The sequence below is a fragment of the Notolabrus celidotus genome, chromosome 11 (assembly GCF_009762535.1).
Source record: "Notolabrus celidotus isolate fNotCel1 chromosome 11, fNotCel1.pri, whole genome shotgun sequence".
NCBI lineage: Eukaryota > Metazoa > Chordata > Actinopteri > Labriformes > Labridae > Notolabrus > Notolabrus celidotus.
In genome coordinates this window covers 10,519,970-10,544,033 of record NC_048282.1, presented here as the reverse complement: position 1 = coordinate 10,544,033, position 24,064 = coordinate 10,519,970, and the positions used below count along the sequence as shown (strand labels likewise).

The 24,064-nt window shown below is 39.9% G+C and overlaps 1 protein-coding gene across 1 annotated transcript in view; it reads left to right on the top strand.

Moving 5' to 3' along the window:
* Positions 1-615: 615 nt before the first annotated feature.
* LOC117820971 (paired box protein Pax-7-like) overlaps positions 616-24,064 on the top strand; it is a 58,430-nt gene continuing 34,981 nt past the window's right edge. Inside the window, exons 1-4 of the mRNA XM_034694932.1 lie at positions 616-700; positions 1,386-1,621; positions 1,832-1,976; positions 2,123-2,251. Coding sequence (XP_034550823.1) covers positions 616-700; positions 1,386-1,621; positions 1,832-1,976; positions 2,123-2,251 — 595 coding nt within the window. The remainder of the gene's footprint in view (positions 701-1,385; positions 1,622-1,831; positions 1,977-2,122; positions 2,252-24,064) is intronic.

The window sequence follows — 24,064 nt, the reverse complement described above, 5'->3', positions numbered from 1 at the left end:
CGCTCTGTGGCAGTGTGAACAAACATGATCAGCCGCCTGGAGCTGTGTATTGCGGAGTTATTGCATTGGGTTGCATTATATTTGACAGGTGTTTTTGTTTGTGTGTCCACCCTGTGTGATGTGCAGGCGGATGTGATGTTCCACCGTGAGCGCATTATGTGTGTATTAGTGTGTGTTTGTGTGTGTGCGTCTTCATCCCTCCGCTCTCATTGGCTGCTGAAACTTGTTGGAGCTTTTCCCTCTCGAATAAGAGAAAACCCCAAGAACCTATCGGTGCTCGCGACCCGTCCCCCCTCTGCTCGAGCCCGCCTGGTCCAGACTTGTCCGGGAACAGAGACCGTCAAAGTAGTCCCTCACTGACACGGGTTAAATAAGCTCATGTCAGAGACAGAGGTGTGTGTATTGTGAACACATTAACAGTGTGAGGACCGATTTTTCTGTGTTCTGACATTTAATCTTTTTTTCTGCTCCGAAACTACTACAAAACCCCGGACCTGTCAGACCTCCTCCTCCAAAACACTCCACACCAACAACTTGAGCTGGAAATCTAGAAACTCCTCGTCTTTTTTTTTTTGCTTTTGTTTTATTTTTCCTTTCTTGTTTTTTAATGGTACAATGTCATCTTTGCCAGGAACGGTCCCGCGGATGATGCGCCCGGCTCCCGGACAGAACTATCCCCGCACCGGATTCCCTTTGGAAGGTATGAGCGCTCAGCCTGCCGACCTGGAGGTTTGTGAGGAGGCTGGAAATTTGAGAAAAATTAAAAACACCTTACAAACAGCCAGGGCCTGGAATAAAAACAGGCCTGCAGCAGCCTAGAAAAAGCTGGATTTATTTTTGGAGGAGGTACTCGCGTTTATTTTTCCAGACATTAGAAATTATTTTGTTTGACTAGAATTATACCTGTTAAAATTAGTTTTTATCTCGCTCAGACACATATGAAACATCCTCCGTGTATCTAATTTAATTTTATAATTAGGTGACAATTTTGCGAACAAATGAAAATGTAAGAGTCTAAGCTCCATGACCACAAGTGTGGGATTTCTTCAAGTGTCCTGGAAGCGCCTGGAAATTCAAATCAAATCCAAAACAAGGAGGAGAAGAAGCAGAGGATTACATCAATATTTGGACATCGTGATGGTGAATAATGAAGACGGACAGAAGGGGCTCTTCACCTCCTCTCCAGGCTCGGATGGAGATGTGAAGTGCCACTCGTGTCATTAATGGCAAACGAAATTTGTTTTCATGATTTTCACTCTCAGAATAAATCACTCCGAGGCCTATATTTCATTTCAAATATGTGCTTGAAAAATCTTTGGATGAATTTTGGAGTCTGAGAATGCTCCCTGCCGCTGAGTGTGACCTCCTTGTGTCTCCCCTCACAGTGTCCACTCCTCTGGGCCAGGGGCGGGTCAACCAGCTCGGAGGGGTCTTCATTAACGGCCGGCCGCTGCCCAACCACATCCGCCACAAAATAGTAGAGATGGCCCACCACGGGATCCGGCCCTGTGTCATCTCCAGACAGCTGCGGGTCTCCCACGGCTGCGTGTCCAAAATCCTCTGCCGCTACCAGGAAACCGGCTCCATCCGGCCTGGAGCGATCGGAGGCAGCAAACCCAGGGTGAGCCGGGCCGGCCAGGGACCCAAAACAATAACATTAATAATAACAGCATCAATGATAATTTATTTAGTGTGTTTTTAATGATGGAAGTTATTTTTTTGTGGTGTATAGATATTTTTACGCAATATTTTAAACGATTAACGCTTTAAGGCCTTAGCTTTAAAACCGCTCGCGCTCACTCCTCGTGTCCTCGCGCTGTCCCACCTGCAGCAGGTAGCCACGCCGGACGTGGAGAAGCGCATAGAGGAGTACAAGCGAGACAACCCCGGCATGTTCAGCTGGGAGATCCGGGACAAGCTGCTGAAGGACGGCGTGTGTGACAGAAGCACAGTCCCTTCAGGTGAGGCCTCCTCTGGTAAGCCACTTTTAATTTAATCCACTCATTCGCTCGCTCTTTTAAAAGAGTAGAAATAGTGCTGATAATTGAGGACGCGTTTATTTTCTTTATAATATCAGTTACATGTTTATTTTGTTTTCCTGAACCTGCCTGTGTTTTCACAGTGAGCTCCATCAGCCGTGTGCTTCGAGCGCGTTTTGGAAAAAAGGACGATGAGGACGAGTGTGACAAAAAGGATGAAGATGGAGAAAAGAAAACCAAACACAGCATCGACGGCATCCTCGGCGACAAAGGTAGGCCTGAGCAGACGCACACAGCCCGGTAGACTTTTCGCAGCTCGCGATGACAGCTGCTGCTCGCTTTCTTGGACTCTATACTGCCGATGATTTGTCGACAAATTGTTCCTAAACGGGCGTTTAGTCGCTCCGGGTCTCCTCTGTAAGCTGCTCTCCCAACAGACGCGGAGCCGCTTAATTATTTATGATGGAGCGCTGGAGTGGATCGCACTCCTGTGGTGCTGCTTAAACGCTCCCCTGAAAGCAACGCTGACAGATGACCGATGTGCCAGTCAATATCAATTACTGAGGGGCACTAACGGGGGCCACACTCACGCGCGGGGAGCCACGAAGGAGCGCGGGGCCAGCGGCCTCACAGCGGCCTCAAGTTCACGCGTAAACAAACCTGATGTGCGGAGCAGGAAGAGCCGAGCAGAGAGGGACGAAAATCAGAGGTTGACGGAAAAATGTGCAATCATCGCGATATTTAAATGTTCTGAATTCAGCCATTAAAATAAATATTTTAAGATTTAATACATTAAGTAAAGAATGCATGATTTGAAGCAGCACTATTTAACATTAATTTAATGGATTCTATAAAGAAAAATAAGATCTATAAATATTGAAGAGGGAATGTAAGACATTTATCTAGGATTACAGTTATTGTTATCACCTCTAGTTCAACAATAATGGGGATTTTCAAAACAAGGTTCACTTTTAAATAAAAACACCTCATTTCAATTCTAATATTATAATGGCAATAAATAACAGTAGCCTTATACATCCAAAATTAGCCAAGAAAGGTGTTAAAATATCATAATACATTTCTGTTGAATCTATAAATGTGCACGTTCTTTTTAATGCACAACCTAAATTAAAATATTCTGCCTTTTCCTCTGAGTTTTGAGAGTTAAATCTGGATATGATGGATATTTAATGATAACCAAATCTGTGAAAACTACAAAAAAATAAAAGTGCATGGCTAAATTTGTTTAAGATTGGTGAATTTGAGATACAGAAAACATCACGTTCATAATGCAACAAAATTATTCCTGTGTGATTTTTGAAATAATAATAATGCATAGATTGAATTATTCTCACAAATCACAGAAAAGCGTCCTCACTGCTGTCTGTCTGTCACAAACAAATAAAGTGTGAACATTGACGAGTGTATGTGTCATCCTGCAGATGATAGTGAGACACATTTTGTTGTTACACACACATGTTTGATGTTTTCTGTCTTTGAGAGGGACACACATTGCATGCCATGTCACTCTCTCTGCTCGCCGTCAGAGACCAGCAGCTGTATAAATCACCTCCTCTGCCTTGTTGTGATTGGATCACTGTTGGTACAAAAACTAATGAAGTGAGAGACTCTGGCGGCCTGTAGCTCTCAGTGTTTCCTGACCAACGCTTCCTCTACTGACACTTCTCTCCATAACACTCTCGTCTGACGTCCTTTTCATGTTGTGCAGCAGATCAGCCTCTCTGTGTGTCTCTGTCATCCCGGCCTGGCGTTTAATAATTTGAAGACTTAGCCTATTACAGCTGGTAATGAAACCGGTGTCTTGTTGAATAGGCGTCTGTGTTGGAGAGGGGTGTAATAGCCTGGAGGCATGGTAAGAAATATATTTATCCCCTATCAGCCCTCACTCTCACAGTCCCAGGCTCATGCATTCTGTTGAAGGAGCTTTAAAGCAGATTAAATTGAGCCTTTTATTTCTTTTCACTTTCATCTCTCAGCCGCTCACTTCGTGGTCTGGAGCCCGCGGCGCAAATTCATGAGATTTTAAGGTTTTTCCTCTCGTGTTGTTTAGATTGTATTTTTAAATATTCATTTCATTTGCTTTTATAGGATTGTGTTTTTTTATGGTGGCAGGTTGGCAGAGAGTCAGGGCGAGCCGTGCAGTTTCTGAGGGAGGTGTGACTGAGACAAACACATGCACGAGGATCGTTTACTGTCACTTTTCATCTGATAAAACTCTGCTTTTTGCACATGATAAGACAGCCGTGGTTTACAGCAGGGGGTCTACAACACAATGCATGCAAATTAACACAAAATCATGCAGTTTATCTGTCGTAAAAGCATTCAAACAAAGCTGCTGAAATCAGCTTCCAGCTCCCTCTGGTGCAACACATCAAATAGTTGCAGTTGTTTTTAATTTTCTACATGGCCCTTTTGACTAAATAAAACCTATAAAATGAATAAAACAAGTCAGAAAATGCTCTGAATAAACACATAAAACAACAGAGGAGAGGATTTTTATAAGATCAACCTTCATCATGAACTAAAAACATGCTCTCATGCTGTTTTGTCGGAGCTTTCTGTATCATTTTACATAATGTATGCAGATATTTGATAATTAACATCTACAGACAAACATTATATCTCTTAAAAAATAGGACTGTATATCTGATTTTTATTTAATCTCTTAGACACCAAAAGCTGTAAAAAACATCATATTGTGGAGAATACAGCTGTGTAAATATTCAATGTTTCTTATAATATGCTGACAGATTATAATAAAATGTGTGATGAAAATATGGCCTCCACATTCAGAGAATAAACCCTAAATCAAATCAAATCATACTCTAAAAAACTGCAGCTGCACTGTCTTTTATTTGCAGGTTAAAACAGCAGATAGTGAATAATATTTTACCCGGAGACCTGCTCCTTTATGGAGGAAAAACGGTGTCAGTTTGGAGTCCAGAATAATCTGTTTTAGAGAGGAAAAAAAAAAGGTCGGCAGCGAGGATGGAGCGAGCACTTCAAACAAATCCAGTGGAAGTGACGGGAAGCAGCTTTGCAGAGGCTGTGTGGGAAGTTCTGCTGCAGCTATTAATAACACTTTTCCCCGGGCGTCCGCACTCACACTCCTCTCCATGTGCACTTTCTCGCAGCTACTCTGCCGGGTTGAAATTGAGGGAGACCCAAATGTTGGCTGGAGATAACACAATCATCACAGCCTCGGTCCTGGGCTGAGCATCAGTGTATTAAACTGGGATTAACCTCCCCTCTCTCCCCCGCTGCCTCGCACCCAAAACTCACACTTTAAGGGACATGTAGGGAAAAAAAGAGGAAGGGGGCTGAAAGCCAACAAGCAACACAGAGGAGCACCATCAACAGGAAACATGATAATTATTATTATTGTGTTGAAATGCTCTCATCTCTTCGGCTAATTGATTGTTAAACTAATTGATGAGCATCTGCTGCTCCTCTGAAGACTCAACAAACCGTTCAAAGATCATTTGTTTTATTCAGTATGACTCTTAAATGCAGCACTGATCTTAGGATTGTGTGTTTCAAACAACAGAGAGGAAATAAAAGTAAAACTGGACTCTTAAAACAGAACCAAATTGCATTTCACAAGCACAAGAAATGTATTTTGGTGCATGAAAGATTAAAACAGAGCCAGTAAACATCAGTGTCCTTCAAAAACCTTAAAAACAATTAAACTCAGCCTGAAATATGGATGAATATCGTATAATGAGCCTTACAGTTTGTGAACATTAATGTGGGGAGAGTGCAAAGACTTTGAACATCACTAATGTGTGAGATAATAACACATATTTTTTACGTTTTATTTTAAAGTAGTGTAATATAGTGCGATAAAGACATTTTAGTGCTGAAGTTATTCATGCAGAGGGAATAAAACATGACTTTAAAATCCAATAATGACATAAATCAGTCCCAGGAATATTACAAATAGAAAAACAGACTAAATTTATGAATTTTAAAACAAGAAAAAGACCATAAAGTCACAACTTATATTACAATTGAAAAAATAGAAATAATAAGGTCTATTTTTTTAGCATGTTTTAACTCCCTGAGTGTGTCAACATGCAGCTACCTGAGAGAGAAGATACACAACTCATCTTTATTTATATAGCACCTTTCATACAGACACAAATGCGGCCTATAGTGCTTCACAAAAGAACACAGACAGAAAATGACAGAAATGGGTAAAATAATAAAATACAGAATCATAAAAGAATACTTAAAAGTCTAATCAAATCAATACAGTGAAACTAATACAATAAGTCTAATTAATAAAATAGATAAAACTAATAAAATAGGTAAAGCTATTACATTAAAAAATTAATAAAGTACGTAAAATAGGTAAAATTAATAAAATAAGTAAAAATAATAAAATAGGTAGAATTAATAAAATGGGTTAAATCAAATAAAAATCATATAAATACAAGATATAAATAGATAACTAAATAGATAAGATAAATAATAAAACAACATCACTACATGAGGATAGGGAGGACTTTATGCAAAAGATTCCCGAAAAAAATATATTTCATAGATTGAATGATTAAATGAAACTCATAATATTAATATTAATATTAATATTAATATTAATATTAATATTAATATTAATATTAATATACAGAACCTTTTAAAAACCACAGTTTACAAACTGCTTGACAAGCAACAGGGCACATAAAAACAAACACAAAGAGAAATCAGCAGCAGAGAGGGCTTAAACAAAATTTAAAATCAGACATACAAACAAACCCAAACAAACCCAAACAATGATTTAACCTGATGTCACAGGCAACCCAAGAACCCGACAATATGTACTGAGACCAGAGGGACCAAGATAGTAACATAATTAAAAATATAAAAGGAAAGAAACAATAAAAAGGGGCTACACACAGTGAAAGAGGGGTAAAAACAATAAGGTGAAATAACAGCAATACAGAGATTAAATCATCAATATAGATAAAACATTTAAAGATAAAAGTGATACAAGAAATTGAAATAGAATAAATGTTAATCTTATGTTAAAATTAGCTTCAGAGAGAGACAGTCATGTGTTCACTGAACCCACACATGGTGCACCTCTCTATCAGGTGTATTTCTGAGTGTTAAACAGCATTATCATAAAGGTATGATGTTGTTTCTGCACTGCAAACACAGAGGACGACTCATGAGAGTAAAGGTGTGATGCATTCAAACTCTGCTGCTGCTTTAAATCAAACTTTCAGAAATGAAACCATATTAGTTTAGAAAAATTAGCAAAAAATACTGATTCAAAACTGGACACCACGCTGCACTATGTTTATTTATAATATCCTGTAATTTAAGAATTTGTCATACATATTACTCAGATTATAAAAGAACACAAACAAAAGTGATGATTCATTTTTATCAAATTAAAAACAGCATCAGAACGAGATCTGTCATCTTCAAAGTGACTCACTTTGTTGTTGTTTTTTAATAAATATGCACACCTTAACAAATCTAAAGCCTGCAGAATTTGTTTTATTTTTCAAAAAGCAATCTTATTCTCTAAATAAAACAGGTTTGTACGTCTTGAGGACATAAAGTGATCAGGAGACTTCAGGCATCAACCAAAAGATGAAGCACGTGTGAAATGAGTTTGACATTTTACTCCTATGAATCTCTGTAAATACAAAGAAGGTGACATAGGCAACGTTGAACCTGATGACCATTGAGGGTGATTTTTAAGCTGCAGCTGTGTGTGTGCATGATCTGACCTGAGGACAGATGTGTGTGTGTGTGTGTGTGTGTGTGTGTGTGTGTGTGTGTGTGTGTGTGTGTGTGTGTGTGTGTGTGTGTGTGTGTGTGTGTGTGTGTGTGTGTGTGTGTGTGTGTGTGTTGATTTGACTTTTACAGTAAGAGCTGATCGGTGTTGCTTCATGTCTGTGATCACCAGAGCTGTGATTCTGCTCAGGGTGAGGCCACGTTTAAACACCTGAAGTTAATATAAAGATAAGGTCTCTCTCTCTCTCTCTCTCTCTCTCTCTCTCTCTCTCTCTCTCTCTCTCTCTCTCTCTCTCTCTCTCTCTCTCTCTCTCTGTAAACTGAAGGGGTTAATGTTTGGATGTTTGGATGGTTGGACGTTTGGATGGTTGGATGTCTGGATGGTTGGAGGCTGGCAGGGCCGCCATTAAAGATCTCTCTGATCCCTGTGGGGGAATCTGGGTCACTGTGACAGCAGCACACAGGAGCAGGAAATAAAGTTACACAAGATTTACACCGGAAGAGAGAGAGAACTAAAAGAAGAAGAGGCGTAAGTCAAGATCTGCTTTTATTTAGCACAGGTGTTATTCAAATAACTTGATCATTACTGGAGTTATAAAACATCAACTGCTGAAATTAAGAGCATGAGTCACAGACGAAGGTTAAAGGAGGTTTAAATATGCATGTGAAAAACACCAAGCTCACACACCTTAATGTGACAATATGCCAGTTTTTAGATTTGTCACGTGTAATGTACACCCTCTCATTTGAAAACCAGACTGACATTTGTAACACCACATGTTAGAAAAATATTAAATATGCTTTCTGACACCATGCATGTAAGATCAAGTGATTGTCCTGCCGGTCGTCAGAGGATTAAATCATCGTCGTAAACACTGCAGAAACTCAAACCTCAGAGAGAACTTATTTCTGCTCAAAATATCTCTTTAGATTTTATATTACCCACATTTATGAGACAAGTCCAGATACATTTCTTGCATGAAGATATTAGAGGTAAATAATAAGATCTGAATTTACTGTTAAGAGAAACAGGAAGCTGAAGGTGTTGCCACAAATTTTGAACGTGCTCTTAAACTGCATGTTTCTCTGCAGTCGCATTTTCGAGTCCCAGCCACAACCATTAGATGCAAGTCATCACCCACTCTCTCTGCTCCCTGCCTTTCATGTCTCTCCTCAGCTGTCTTATCTAATGAAGGCAAAAATAACTTATAAAGCTGTTACATCTTACTTGCTGCATTAGCATAATTTAACTCATAATGTTAGGTTCTTGAAACAAGAAATGTACAAGGTTACATTTAGTCTATGGAGATATTTTGACCAGAAATGAGAGGAATAAATTTGCTAAGATTTGAGTTTTTGCAACATATACAGAATTTGTATCAAGAGATACGTATCTGAAATTCTGAGATGATCTTCACAGTCTCAGACAAAACTTCTTAAATGAATCAAAACTAAATCTTCAGTTATCTTTCTTTCCAAAGCCACCGCTCTAAATCACTCGTCTCTTTCACACGGGCTTGTTTTTATTTATCTGTTTTTACTGTTTACTTCAGGGCACCCCTTAAACTCTGCAAAACGTGCTTTGCAAAAACTCCAGTCTGAGTGCATTTGTCTTCATTTTGGTGAAAAAATTTCATCAGACTTATTATGAGACACATTCAGCTGCCATGTCCAGATATCAAAATCTTATTTTTCACACATCCAAATCAGACACAAGGCCTGCATTTTTTATAACGAGTTAACATTTCTGTTAATGCAAAAATGTCTCATTCAGTTTCTTAGAATCAGAGAAATGTCTTCATTTGAAGAAACATAAGTCTGCATTGGCAGATCATTTTCACTCATTAGAAGAATCTCAGGCCTTATTTTTTACTCTTAATGTCTTTAAATAAGATTTTCATCTGGACTTGTCGAGTGAGTATGCCTTAAATTAGTTATTTTTGACTAAATTTAGGACAAATTCACTGACTTAGATTTAAGGTTTTTGAAGTGTTTGTCTACTTGGTGGTCAAAATATCTGATTAGACTTAAAACAAGCCACACTGAGCAGACACATCCAGATTTAAATCTTACTTCAAGATGACAAAAGTGGAAAAATACAGTCTTGAATGATTGAAAAAGACGTTTCTTGAAAGGAGTATTTTTCTAATTTAAGAATAAGCAGATGTTTTTACTCACAACAAGAAGTTTGGGCCTTATTTTCTGTCTTGTAATATCTTTAAATAATTTTGGTTCAGTGTGACTTATTTTATTGTAATGAGATATATTTTGAGCAGAAAATAGAAACTCTCTAAGGTTTAAGTTTTTGTAGTGTGGGCCTGTTATAAGAGATCCTGTGACCTCTGACCCGCTAAGGTTTAATGATAATAAAAATGAATAACTGTGATTGCAGAAACACATTCATAAATTATTATAGCTAGCTACTCTTTCTAAGTTATTGTTGTTTTCTTTTGCACACACACTGACGTGTTTTTAGGATCCATCAGCTGACTAATGTAATCTAATTAAACTCTCTTAAACTGCAGCCCCGTGTGGCTTCTCATTGTAAAGCTTAAAAACATCAGAGTGAAATAAAGAGATCCTAGCATGCAGCTAATTGTCCGGTCTATTCCCTCCACTGCAGCAGCCATTAGCATTTCTGTCGGGGCTGACCTACTTGTTGATTTTCCTTTATTTCCCTCTCACTCTCTGGACTTGTCAATGATGTCTTTGAGAAAACAAATATATATAAAGGGGGAGCTGCTGGAGCGGGAGGGGGGCTTTGAATGGGAGAATAGCAGCCCACTTCTCTGCCATGGAGTGTTCAGTAGCCGTTCCTTAATCCTCCTTTCATTTCGCCGACAAATGCCAAGAATCTTGTCTGGCGACCCGATGGGAAGCTGATCAGCCAACAAAAGAGGAGCCGGGCACAAAGAGCAAACAGGCAGGATGGGCGGAGGGCAGGCAGGAGCCTCGGGCTGCTCATGAACACAACAGTCGGCAGAGGAAACAGAGGCATCACAACACAGGGCACAAACAACACAGATACAACAAATTAATGTAACGTCAGAGCTTTGGTCTTTAATCAAGCTCGCGGTGAGGCTCCAGGAGAGCTGCAAAAACCCAAACCTTACCTTGTGTGTTTGCCTCATTATGACCCAAAATATCACATCACACTTAAAATAAGCTGCACAGACCTGATAATGCATCTTATTCCAAGATATTTAAAGCCAAAACAAGGAGTTAATTTATTGCAATGAGTAAAAATGGCTGCAAACACAGTATGCAACATTTTCTTGAGAAGTTTCTTGAACCAAGTGGGACATTGCAGCTGTTTCTACTTATATCAAACAATCAGCTCTTTGTTTCTGGCTTGTAATATCCTGAAATAAGTTGTGTATCCAGACTTGTCGGGTCAGTACGGTTTATTCTAAGTGTGTTACATGTTAAATTAGATGTTTTGACTGTTAGGTGTTTGTGCTGACTCGATAAAATCGTTGATACAGCTTTTCAAAGGCTGTCCACTGCATGGACAGCTGGGCCTGAAAGGGTCAATTCTCCAATTAGGGATGCAGTTTTTGCATGTTTTTAATTTCTACTTTGGAGGACTGTTGTAATAATTTGCGCTTGACCAGGTGGAATAACTCAGATTTAGTCTGAGCAACAAAAAAACACCATGTTTTATTAGTCTTGTTTGTGCTGTTTTTATCTTCAAGCTCCTGAATGCATCAGGTGTTTCTTTCCTGCAAAATTATTCAAAGAGCACCTGAATGCAACATCACACAGAATGAATATTGAGTGCATGAAAGTTTATAAAAGCAACATTTAGAGGTGAAGCTTTTTTCAAACACTTGAAGCTTCATTTAAATCAAATAGAGGTCCTAAAGTTTCAGTTTTCACAAAGAATAAAAGAAAATACTTAGTTTTCAGATAGTTTTGCATCTTAAAAGAGTAAGGAAGCATTCAAAAGAAGGTTCAGTGGTTATCTTGATATCTTGAGATGGACTGATTGATTATAGATTTTGCAGAAAAACGCCTCCAAAAAAGACTCTCTAGCTGCTGTCCAGCAAAAAACATGAGCCATGGAGCTTTGCAGAAATTACCCTTCTTCTTCTTCTTCTTCTTCTTCTTCTTCTTTCTTCTTCTTGTTCTTCTTCTTCTTCTTCTTCTTCTTTCTTCTTCTTCTTCTTCTTCTTCTTCTTGTTCTTGTTCTTGTTCTTCTTTCTTCTTCTTCTTCTTCTTTCTTCTTCTTCTTCTTCTTCTTCTTCTTCTCCTTCCTTTGGTTCTTCTCCTCCTCCTCTTTAGCTGGCTGCAGGATCAAACAGTGCTGCCTTAAAGACATCCTCCCTGACAAAAACGATCCTGCCTCCAAAGACAATGAAGTCTTTGAAGCTTTCTTCTTTCATCATCTACGATTGAATCTATTTTACAAGCTGGAAACAAAAGTATGTGTCTCTTAAATTAAATACTGGATAAGATCATCTGCATATTCTCACTTCTGCACCAGATTAAACGTCCTATTATCTTGTTGTCACTTGATTTTTAACACAGAGTCGTGTTTGATCCTTGAAAAGATCCTGCGGAAGATGAAAATCAGACTAAGAATTGGTCACGATTCGGACACAAATGCATAAATCAGAGCTGCAGGCAGGATCGCAGAAACACTCAGTTCATGGGTTTCTGCTCTGAGAGGAAAAATACAATATTTAAAATGTTGCATCAGTTTCATCTGCAGAATTAAACACTGCTTAGGCTCCTGCATTTCAGAATAAAACAAAAAAGTGCAACACATGGAGGTGATGAATACAGATAAATAAAGAGGTGTGAAAGTGTGTATAACTGATTATTCATATGAGAGTGGATGTAAAGATTGAGAGGAAGGTTTTTTTATTGGGGGAAATCTGGTTTGAAATTTCCATACAGAGGTGTGTGTGTGTGTGTGTGTGTGTGTGTGTGCGTCCTGGGATTCTGCATCAATCCGAGGAGGAAATCACATTCACAGAAAGCATCCATCCGCTGTAATTGGTTAGAAAATGACCTTAAATATACAGAGATTACTGAGGCATAAAGAAAGGCCCGGTGAAATGTGTGTGTGTGTGTGTGTGTGTGTGTGTGTGTGTGTGTGTGTGTGTGTGTGTGGGGGTGGGGGGGGGTGGAATAATGTTCATGCTACTGAGAGGTATGAAAGTGGATTAATGGCCATTTCTCCGTCACTGCATTCAGATCATTTGAGCCACATTTTAAACACTGGAGCAGGAAGGGAGACTCTTCTGAAACAGTCAGCGCAAGGTGAACTGGGGTTACTGAAGTCCAGTCTAACATTTTAATATCTTTTTATTTACTAATGATCTTAACCAAATTTTTAGCCCTAAAATGTAAGAAAAAAATTCCATCTTGGTTTTCTGGAGCGATTAATGACGTCTTCTTTTGTCCAACCAGCAGTTAAAAACATAAACACTGTCATTCATTGTCACAAATATGACAATTTAACACTTAAACCTCACTGTAAGAAAAGTAAAAGCATCTCTTAATGATATTATTGCTTAAAATTATGATTGCTGTGACTCTTATGAATAATAATTACATAAGTAGATATTAGCCTGCATTATATTTTGAAGGGGAAGATCAGATGAGCAGCTAGCTGTAGCTCTAAAACAAGAAACTTGGAGCACCTTGTGGAGCAAACTGTAGTAAAGGTCTCATTTATATGAAAAAAAAAACCAGTTAAACCTCACAGTAAGAAAACTAGACCCTTATTTTAATTTGATTATTTCTTAAATATTATGATTTCTGTGACTGCTAATGAACAATAATGGTATACATAATAATTACAGAAGTGGCCTGTAATTTATTTTGAAGGGGAAGATCAGAGGAGCAGCTAGCCACCTGCTTTCAAACGATGGGAACTTGGAGCATCTTGTCAGGTTATACTGTAGTAAAGGTCTCATATACACCTGAATACCCAGTCTTTTAGCATATCAGCACCACTTTTACATAATAATAATAAGTACTATAAATAGACTTTTGCTTCTATTTTTTCTCCTATGGGGACTTTATTCTCATAAAAAATGAGAATGAATTATTCAATTCTCATTTTTCATCGTTAATGTTGCTCAAATCCTCTGACATATCATTCCTAATCTTTTGAAATGCAGGAGCCTTAGCAGTGTTTAATTCTGCAGATGAAACTGATGCAACATTTTAAATATTGTATTATTCCTCTCAGAGCAGAAACCCATGACCTGAGTGTTTCTGCGATCCCGCCTGCAGCTCTGATTTCTGCATTTGTGTCTGAATCGTGACCAATTGTCTTATTTTCATCTTGTGCAGTATCTTTTCAAGGATCAAACACGACTCTGTTTTAAAAATCAACAAGATAATAGAATGTTTAATCTGGTGCAGAAGTGAGAATATGCAGATGATCTTATCCAGTATTTAATTTAAGAGACACAAACTTTTGTTTCCAGCGTGTAAAAATAGATTCAGAAGAAAGCTTTGTTGTCTTTAAAGGCAGCAACTAAAATAGTGATTACTTAAAAACAGTGTGCAATTTATTTATTTTTTATCCAATCATAACATCCATCTGATGTTTCCTGGAGGTCTCTGCACCTCCTTTGAGGGTCACTGCTCCATGCAACCTGAGGCCCAGTTCTGCATCAACATGTTGTTTTCACACAACTTCACAAGTTGACAGCTTTAATATATATGAGTGTTCACACTTTGCATCAACACAAGCCTCCAGTTACCACTCGTGATCAGGTTGCACTTTTCTGCGTCAGATGCAAAACATTCAGAAATGTCAAGATGACTCTTATGTTGAAGATCCGAGCAGCTGATTGGGGCGCTGCAGGTGGAGGAACACGGACACAAATGGACTGTCGGACATTAAAGTAAAGCGCTGAAGATATCTAAACAGAGTGCGTACTTATGGTTCCATTAATGTTTGGGTCAGACTTTCTTAAAATGATCTAAACAACGTGATAGATTTGACCTCGTCTGCAGAGGCTCATCAAAGGGGCCCAGCTGGCCGTAAAGTACCTCAAACTACCACACTTTAAAAATCAGGAGCCTCTGAGTCTTTAGGAGCAGCTTACGTCTTTTAATTCTGTTTTTTTTTTTTTTCAGCATTTCAACATGCTGCACAGATTCACAAATTACAAAACCAATACATACCAAACCTAACATTCCTCTTCCTCTTGTTGTTGTTCAACATCATCATGTAACACTTCTATAACCTCTCATGATCGTCTACTGAGCACATGTTCTTACATGATACGCATTGAAAGACAGAGCGGCCGAGCATCAGATACCATCATGATCATCTTCTCCAATCATCTCCAGATGAAAACTCCCGATAAGAACACCTCAGTGTCATTATGAGATCTGTAAAGAAGCCACATCCCTGAAACTGATCTTCTCCTCTGACTTCTTGTGCCTCTGCGCCGTCCTGCAGTCTATTTCAAGGGTTAGCTTCACCAGAGAGCAGCTTAACTCTTTCATTTTGAAGGGCATTGCATTTTAGAAAAACTGTCCACACAGTCTTCATTTCCTAAAAGTCATTCATGATTATTTACACCATGTCAACTGCACAAATATAGTGTTTACTTTTATTTAAATTAAATTATAATAGTCAGGAAATCTTCAACTTTATTTAATTAATTAAATAAAAACCAAAGCGGTGTGTCTCTGGAGGACCTTTATGTCCCTCAGCGATAAGAGGTAGACGCTCAAACAACCTGATTTTGGTGAGAATCGAAGGAAGATGTTCACTTGTGAGAACTGAAAACAGGGTTAAGCTTGAAGCTTTAACCGTTTAAAAACGTCTGCCCTTAAAGTCAGCTCTGTTCACTCTGTTCAGGCAGCTTCAGCCGACGTGCATGGACAGAAAACACCCCGCCTCACACAAACATTTAGCTAATACGAGCAAAAGGAGGAGAAAACAGTGGAGCAGGAGGCCCGTCTGTTATTGAGTATTTCCCACTGAAGCAGTTGATGAACTCCTCCAAGTTTATTAAAGAAAAGGAAACATGAAGCAAAGGCTGGAGGCAGGCAGGCTGACAGTTTATAAAACGGCAGCCATTGTGGCCTGCAGGCAGATGCTTGAATACCTCTGAATAGACTCCCTCAAAGTGACACGATTGAGCGAGACAACAGCAAAACGCTGAAAGGGAAAGCTTCTCCTCTGCAGCGCCGAGCTGATCGGCATTTCTAATGTTCCTGCTCTGAATGAACGTACATCTGCAGAGCGCTGAGGTCCACTCTGCACTTTCACTACAGGCACGTCAACACGCAGGTGTCTTCAGACTGTGAGGAAATATCCCACAAAGAACACAACTAAAGGAAACATAGGAGGACTGTGTTGATGTTTTTCTAACTGTAACAGATTGTTTCCTGATGTTTGGATGCTTTTTAACTCATTTGAGACTCTAATCTGTCGGTGAGGTAACAAATGAACCCTGGGGATGGCTGACTGTGTTTGTTTCCAGCTTTAAAAGTGAGCTTCTGCAAACATCAATAATTACACATGAAGAGTTGATGCTAAAGTGGAAACCTTAAAGTCACGTCAACATTCAAGTGTCACCAGTAGTTTTATCTTTGGTTTGTCTCTGATAAACTTTGAATCAGCGCTGCACTCTTTGATGCATCTTTGTTGCAATGATGGCTTCAAACATTTGTTGTGTTAAAACTTGCAGACTATATTTCCTCCTCTCTGAATACTTAAAGCACATTTTGCAAAATGCATTTGTGTTATCCTCTTCCTGTTGCAGATGCGCTTGCTCTTCTTTTCTATTTGTAATGGGAAATCTTAGCTTGGGAATAAGTGCATTTGGAGTGATAAATAACAACAAATATTTCCATCAGTGGTCGATAATTAACAGTGCATCTTTTGATTTATGTTACAAAACTTAAAGAGAAGTTTGACCTTTGCTTCTAATCGAGAGTCAACCTTTAATTCCTGGGTTAAAGTCCGTAGTGGGTTTGACCTCTCCTTCCTGCACTGTGCAACTAAAGACAGACTTTTGTTCCTGCACACAACTTCACAGACTTCAACAGCTCACCAGAACAGAAAGCAGGACAGCTTTGACAAACAACACAAGAGAGGAACAACCTCAAAGTGTTGGACTTTTCCTTCAAATCTGAGAGCAACAAACAGATTCTGGCATTTCTTTCGTAGAGTTAAGTCTCACCCTGTTGGTTTTGCTGGAGAGGTCAAGGGTCAGAGGAACATTTAGATCATTTTTGCATCCATTAGTAAGGTGGAACAGTAGAGATAACTGAGTGGTTGACATTAAAAATGGCCGACAGTGAATATCTGTGAAGGTCTGAGGGTCTCTGTGTGGTTTGTCGTTGACCTCTGGGTTAGAGAAGGCTGATATCTCCATCTTAGAGTCAAACATCATCAGCGTTCAGAGTTCAGCTGATGAAAGGTTTCTCCTTCTGATCTGGACTGTTGATTTGTACATCCTAGAACCCTCCTGATTCACATTTACTAACTCTCTAAACTGTGCATGCTGCTCAGGTCTCAGGTTGCAGCTTTTGCACACTCAGTTTGAGGTTGACTTTTGAGGAAACTTATTTTCTGCTCTGACTTTGTTCCATTAGCCACAAACAGACGTAAACAAATAATTGTCTACATGTTTATTTTACCTTAAAAGTCTCTCTGCTTCCTGGTTCTGTTGTTTTGAAACTTTCCTGTGTCCTCCACCCTAACCAGACTGTAGAAACGAGCAGTCTTGATTCCGGGCTGCCTCTAGTCCGTCATAATCTGGGCATGACATTGAAATGTGATGCCTAAATTTCAAGCCTGATTAGCAGTCCTCACTATGGCTGAAGAACCTAAAAACCGCCATCACCCCGTGCCACTTATGTCCATAAAATCTCCCATTTTCTGCTCTTTAGCCTCTTTATCCTGGAATATTGCTCACTGCCTTATTTGTGTGTTTTTTTGCCCACATGCACAAAGGCAATAAACATGTCCTCGGAGTGTTTCTAATCAGAAATGTGCTCCCCCCTCCGCTCCACCAGCTGTGAGAGCGGTGCCCAGCGCTGAGTGCAGCCATTTTGGGGCCGCCAGCTGTGAGGGAGAGCACTCAGTTTCAAACAGAAGGGTTTGTGTTACACTGGAGACCACTGCTCTTATTTCAACAGTCACTACATGGCTACTACAACCATCCTCAACCTCTGCTTCACATCTGAATCCATCATTAGGTCAGAGAAACTCCCTTCTAAATACATGCGATTCTGGCACCCCCTCTGGATGAAAGTGGTAGTGTTTATCTGGGATGAAAACTGCGTTTCCCATGAGCACCGTCATCCACTGTGGTAAAGATGCGCCTCTTTCTAAAGCGTGCATTTATTGTGGAAGCAAATGCATGAATACTTGACATTTATCGATAAAACTGACAAGACTTTTTTTGCAGAAAATTCAACCCGAACACAGACGCTAAAATTCAGACTAAAGAAACAACCAATCTCTTTGTAGGTCATGAAGAGGCATCAGGATAAGAGTGAGATTATTTCAAAATCATTTAAAAACTCCTCACAGTGAATTTAATTTGTCTTTTCTTCAAATATTTCATGCAGAGCAACACCAACACTGAACATACTCACTACCAGGGAGGGGATAGAGCTTATTTTCAGTTTGTGCCATCAAGCAGTTTTGCACAAATAATCTGCAAGCTATTACACTGACTAACATGTCTTTTTAATGTCATGAAAACACATAGCAGTTCATTTTGACTTCCCTATGCATGTGCCCTCCTGCTACCAGAATGCCTACTCCCTAAGATGTTATATGTGGATGCATCCGCCCAGAAAGTAGTCCCAATAAAAAAAACAGCAGGGAGCTTCTGTAAAAGAAAATAACTGAAATATTTTCGGGGATTTATTTTCCTTTATTAGTCAGGTTCTTGAGAAAATAGAACAAAGACATGCAGCAAAGAGTCAGGTGTATGGGGTTTGCATAATCTACACATCTAGTCCTAAAAACAATCGTTTGTCACAACTTTCTTGTATATTTTCTTTCAAAACTTGTTCAAAAAAATTACTTAGTTAAGTCCCAAAAAGCTACTTTTCTACTTTTCTCAAAGCTGGTTTTCTTTGCTGCAGAATCCTACAACATGCTTCTTGAATGTACTAAATATCTGAAGCTGACGAGTTTAAAAAAAGATAACCTACATGCCTCTTGTTGCTAAAAAATATAAAAGTAAGGTGTGTTAGTGTCATGGCTGACCAATCAGGACTTTTAATTTAAAGCTCCTGTAAGGAACTTTTGAGTTGTGCTGATTTTGGCGACCCCTTCAGAACAAAGTGACACCTCTTGTTACGTTTTTTTTTGGATGTGTTATGTGAGAGGAACTTTCTTTTATCACTCATTGTGAGTCCTCACTTTGGAAGATTTAAAACAAAGACAGTTTAATGTCATGTCGTCTGATTTTTACCCTGCTGCAGAACATTAAAACATCAAAATTCACTCTATAGAAATATCAAATCTTAATGCTGATGGTCTCCTCTGCTTTTGAAGGCATCAATATTAATTTCCATCTGTTTCATAACCAGATAAAAACTCCTCTTTAAGCTTTAAATTATAGAAGCTGACGACAGTCTCGTACTTTGATCTTGCTGTTTGCTCCAGCTGCTGATGTCTGAGTATGTCAGAGGGGTAATTTAAAATAACGTCAGCATTCAAGTCTTCATCTTCTTCTTCTTCTTCTTCTTCTGCTCCTACACGCACTGGTTTATAAGAGACACACAGAGAGGCCCTGAGAAGCGGGGGCTGGCCTGGATTGTCTTATAGAGTGACATCAGCAGGAGGATTTTCTCCTCTCTCTCTCTGCAGTGACACTCAGAGGATGAAGAGCTCACCTATCCCTCCATCTCTTACAAACATATCAGGGAGCGTTTCTCCGCTTTTTTACCCATGATCTGTAAAAGAGAGTCAACAAGCACAGATCATTTTCTTTTTCGCTGCTCTGATTGTTAATCTACTTTCTTCTAAAATAAGATTATTCCATTTCCCTTTAAAACTTTCTGCGATTGCTTCCTCTAAGCCTGCAGCTGTCCACTGAGGGCTTTGCTGTGTCAAGTATATCTTAAGAGGGCCTCTTATTATTATATTTGCTCCCAGCCCTAATCTTTATCACTGTTTATATATTGACAGTCGGCAATTTTTTGTTTATGGCTATTTTTTATCTGCTAAATAAAGACACATGCATGCCAGTGCCCGCGGAGGAAAGAAGATAAAGACTTTGCATTAATAGCAGTTTGCTAAGACATAATGCCCTGATAAAGGCAGCATCTTTGTGTGGGCTGGATTGAGTTCAGTGCCAGTTTTATGTTGCGTTCAGTGGGAGAGTGCACTGAAGCTGCTCCTATAGCTCTCTGGGAGACGTTTGTGGCTGCTGTGAAGTTTTATTTTATGGTGCAACAACAAAACTTTGGGTATTTTATGTCTTTCTTCCTGCAGAGAGAGAGAGAGTGTGCAGAGTTCCTAAATCTTTTGGCAAATATTTTACTCATGGTTGTAAAACTGCCTACGTTGCACACAGACTTCACTCCTGCTGCTTACTGTACACTTTTGCAGCGTTTGTTGTGACTAAATGCCATTGTGTTGAAGCTGTATTGGAACAAAGGCGGGAACAATGCTGCAGCGTGTGAATGGGAGCGTGTTGCAGAGGCAGCGGCGGCGCGGCGCTGGTCTCGGCTGCGGCTCAGTTTTGCCCACTTGGGTTTGAATATGAGGCCTTTTGTTGACGGAGAGGCTCCCCGTGCCAACTGGCAGATTTTATTTCACTTTCTTTTGTCTCCTTTGAATAATTTTTTAAAACTTTTGGCTTTGGCCTCAATTAGTCGAGTGTTCAGACCTTCAGTTGGAAGCACTGTATTGTTGGTGCAGGCATGAAAATCTGCAAGTCAAATTAAAATATGCATTTGAAGCAACAAAAAATACACAAACCTGCAGCTGATATTTCACTAAGCTGTGTTACAAATTGCAGATTTATTGAATAAGGACGTTCAGCAGCAGAGAGTTGTTTGTCTGAGGAAAACATTTTGTAGAGTTGGTATAAATTTTGTTAAAATCCTGTTTCAAGAGGTGAGAAAAACATCCTTAAAGCGGATGTTTTCATTGGCAGGCAAAGTGCATGTCTGCTAATAAAGGTTTAGAAGTTTGGAGAAATGTAGCAGGTGCACTTTGCAGACTTTCAATCTTTGCTTCATATGAATCTGTTTGCAGGTGTGGGATTGTGGTCCACTGATACCAAAATGTACAGAAGCCATGCTCATGCTGCAGCTTCCTCCCCCATCCGTCAGCTCCGTGTCGTGCCTCGGCACCATTTGACCTCTTAAAGTCTTAAATATGCGAGCGGCACTTTGCTCGACTGCTCAGCTTCAGTGAGTCAGTCTGGAAGTGTTTACTGAAGTCCTGCAGAGTGCAGCAGGGCTGCTTGTGCTCTTTCATGCCAGTGGCCCCCCTGAGGAGCTGCTTCTATTGGCCCTGAAAGGCCCTGAGAGGCTCCAAGGCCTCCGTTGTTTAAGGTGAGCCCACTTTGTCAGTGAGGCAGCTGAGCAGAAAGAAGCATCCAAAGAGTTTTCAGAGGCTGAAAGAGCCGCAGGCAGCAGCAGCACCTCTCTGCTGCTCTCTGTCCTCCTCTATTCACACGCCTGCAGCCAAAACTCCTCAGCTGCTGAGGACAGGCAGGAGTGGACCCTGTGGTTGTCGTCCTGCTGCTGGGAGTTTGTTCCCTTTCTGTTTCATTTGTATGTTTGATTTGGGCTTTGCAAATGAAAAGACTAAAGGAAAATATACTGAAGGAATTAGCCACTGCATGTTTTTAAAGGGACAATTCAACTTTTACAGCTCTGGGAACACACTCTGGGATTTCTGCAGCTTCCTCGTTATGATGGTGCAAGTTTCAGCTAAGTTTTGCATTTTAACGACAAATGATACCATGCCCTTTCAAATGAAAAAACACCTGAGTGTGCACGTACAGTAAAGCTTTAATTCCCATGCACTGGCCCAAGAGACACCAAACATTAGAACCTAATAAAACAAACGTGCACAATGACGCTATATTAAAAGAGGGCGTTGAGTCAATGCACATTAGGTGCATCAGCTGCCTTTTAGAACACATATGTGTGAAAAAGTTTTATTAAATCCTCAGATCTAACATATGTCATCATATCAGGTAAGGTGCACGATCTGGAGTCAGCTTTAGAAGTAGCTGTAACTTGTGGAGCACTTCTTAAAGCTTCAAAGTGACCAAAACAGCAACAGAGCGTGAGTTGAGGTAGGCAGTTGCTGAATGAAGCTGAATGGGGCTGCTAGCTGCCAGCTTTTCTTTTGAATGAGGTCCTGACCACTCTGCCTCTGCGCACCACACACCAAAGACTTAACATAACAATAGCAATAATTATCCTGCTTTGAACTAAGTTGCTTGCTTCGGCGAAATCTGGCCACAAACATGTAACTTTGTTAGCCAAAGAGTGGCTTATTGTTGCCACAGACTTCACACAGCCAGGGCAATAACTTCTTCTGTGCTACCAGATCCTGAATATTTAAAACGTAAAGCCACCAGATTATGTTTCTCATCAACATACTTAGAGCTTAAATCTGCAGAATCCTTTGAAAAATATTAGAGTTCTATTTTTGCACAACTAAAGTTTGTGGGAACTCGCTGCAGAATTTGGTGCATGCTAAAATAGAGTCAGACTAACACGGACCAGTCTATGCTCCTGCTTTCTCCACGTTCTGATGATACATGAAATTCAGAGCATCAGCAGACCTGCAAAGTTTTTAATGAGTGTCCTGTGATTCTGTGTTTCTTAGCACTGTAAATAAAACTGACATGAGTAGACAGTCCAGGAAAGTTGGAGGAAGGTGTGTAACAGTCCTTGTTGAGAGTCTGCAGTGAGGAGAGCAGGCAGGTGAGCTAAAGCTGTCCTCAGGCTGAGCAGATACTACAGAAACAGATCCTTATCAGAGACCTCAGCTCTACCTTGACCATTTCCTGCCTGACCCCTCAGTAAAGTTTCCATGTGGAGTCAGGATGAGCTGAAGTGAGCATGCAGCAGGACATGTTTGGGATATTTAGTCTGATGACGTTTACATCATGCGACCAGTTTAAACCCGACTGCGTCCCTAGACTCCCCCATCAACTTCCTTGTCCTGCAGGAAATTTGATTCTGTGAGGAACATGTGTAAAGGAGCAACTTTGAGATTTTTGGAAGCAGAGTGCATTACAATGTGAGAAAGTTTCAGGAGTTCACAAGTGAAGGAGAATTAAAAAAGACTAAACAACCAGCTGTGTATAAACTGAAGCAGGCCAGAGTCTGAGTAGGACGCGGTTCTGCACTAATAAACTCATCATTTGTTGAGCCAGTGTATTCTGCTCGACTGGTCAGAGCCTACAGAGAGACACAGAAAGCAGATCCTGAGTGTAATTATACTGGAACTAATATGATTTTCAAAATGACCCATAATTAGTTTCATGCAGCTCTCCAGAGCTCCGTCACTCTTTGTCCTCGTGTCTTCGTAAAACCCGGAAACAGTATTGTTGCTTTTTCTCCAGCAGAACGCTCCGGGTACACACAGCGGTGCTGCTCAGAGAGGACCGGAGTCAAAGTTTGATGAGTGGAGGTTTCTTTTCTGTCAGGGGAAACTTTGAGAGCTCCTGATGTGATGACGGTTTTTAAAACTATATCTTTACAGCATAGAACAGAAGAATGTGCAGACATCTTTGCTGTTCTTGTCTTGAAACCTCAGATGCTTTTCTTCACCTTCTTACATGTCGCTCTCATGCGTTTGTGCTTGTTGCATGAAGTAAACATCACCATTTTACTTCCTTGTGAGGAATTTTCCAGGTATTTCCTGCACATCAGCTCACTCTGACTTCTTGCAGATATTTCACCAGAGGGCTGCCAGGAAAAATCACAGGAAAGTCAGTGTGGAATATTTGTCTGTTTGCAGCCCACCCTGAAAATGTTGTTAGCTTTTATAAGTTATGTGCATGCCTTTGTGTGTGTGCAACAGGTCTACTAGAATAAGTAATCAGTTCTTACAGTCTACATCTCTGTGACGTTGCTCTGATTGGTCACAGCGTCAGCATTTCTCTCCTCAGAAAATGAAAATGAGCTCCGAGGTGCCAGACTAATTCTTATTTGTGGACTGTCTGCTGATGCCAGAGCAGATAACACCATTAAAGCACACTACACTACATCTCAGGATGTCTTAAGGCCATCCATTACAAAGAAAGCACGCTATCTCATATTAATGCAGTGAAGGAAAAAACAAGAGCAAAACAAACTCCTTTTTTAACGGTGTTCAAAAAGATGCT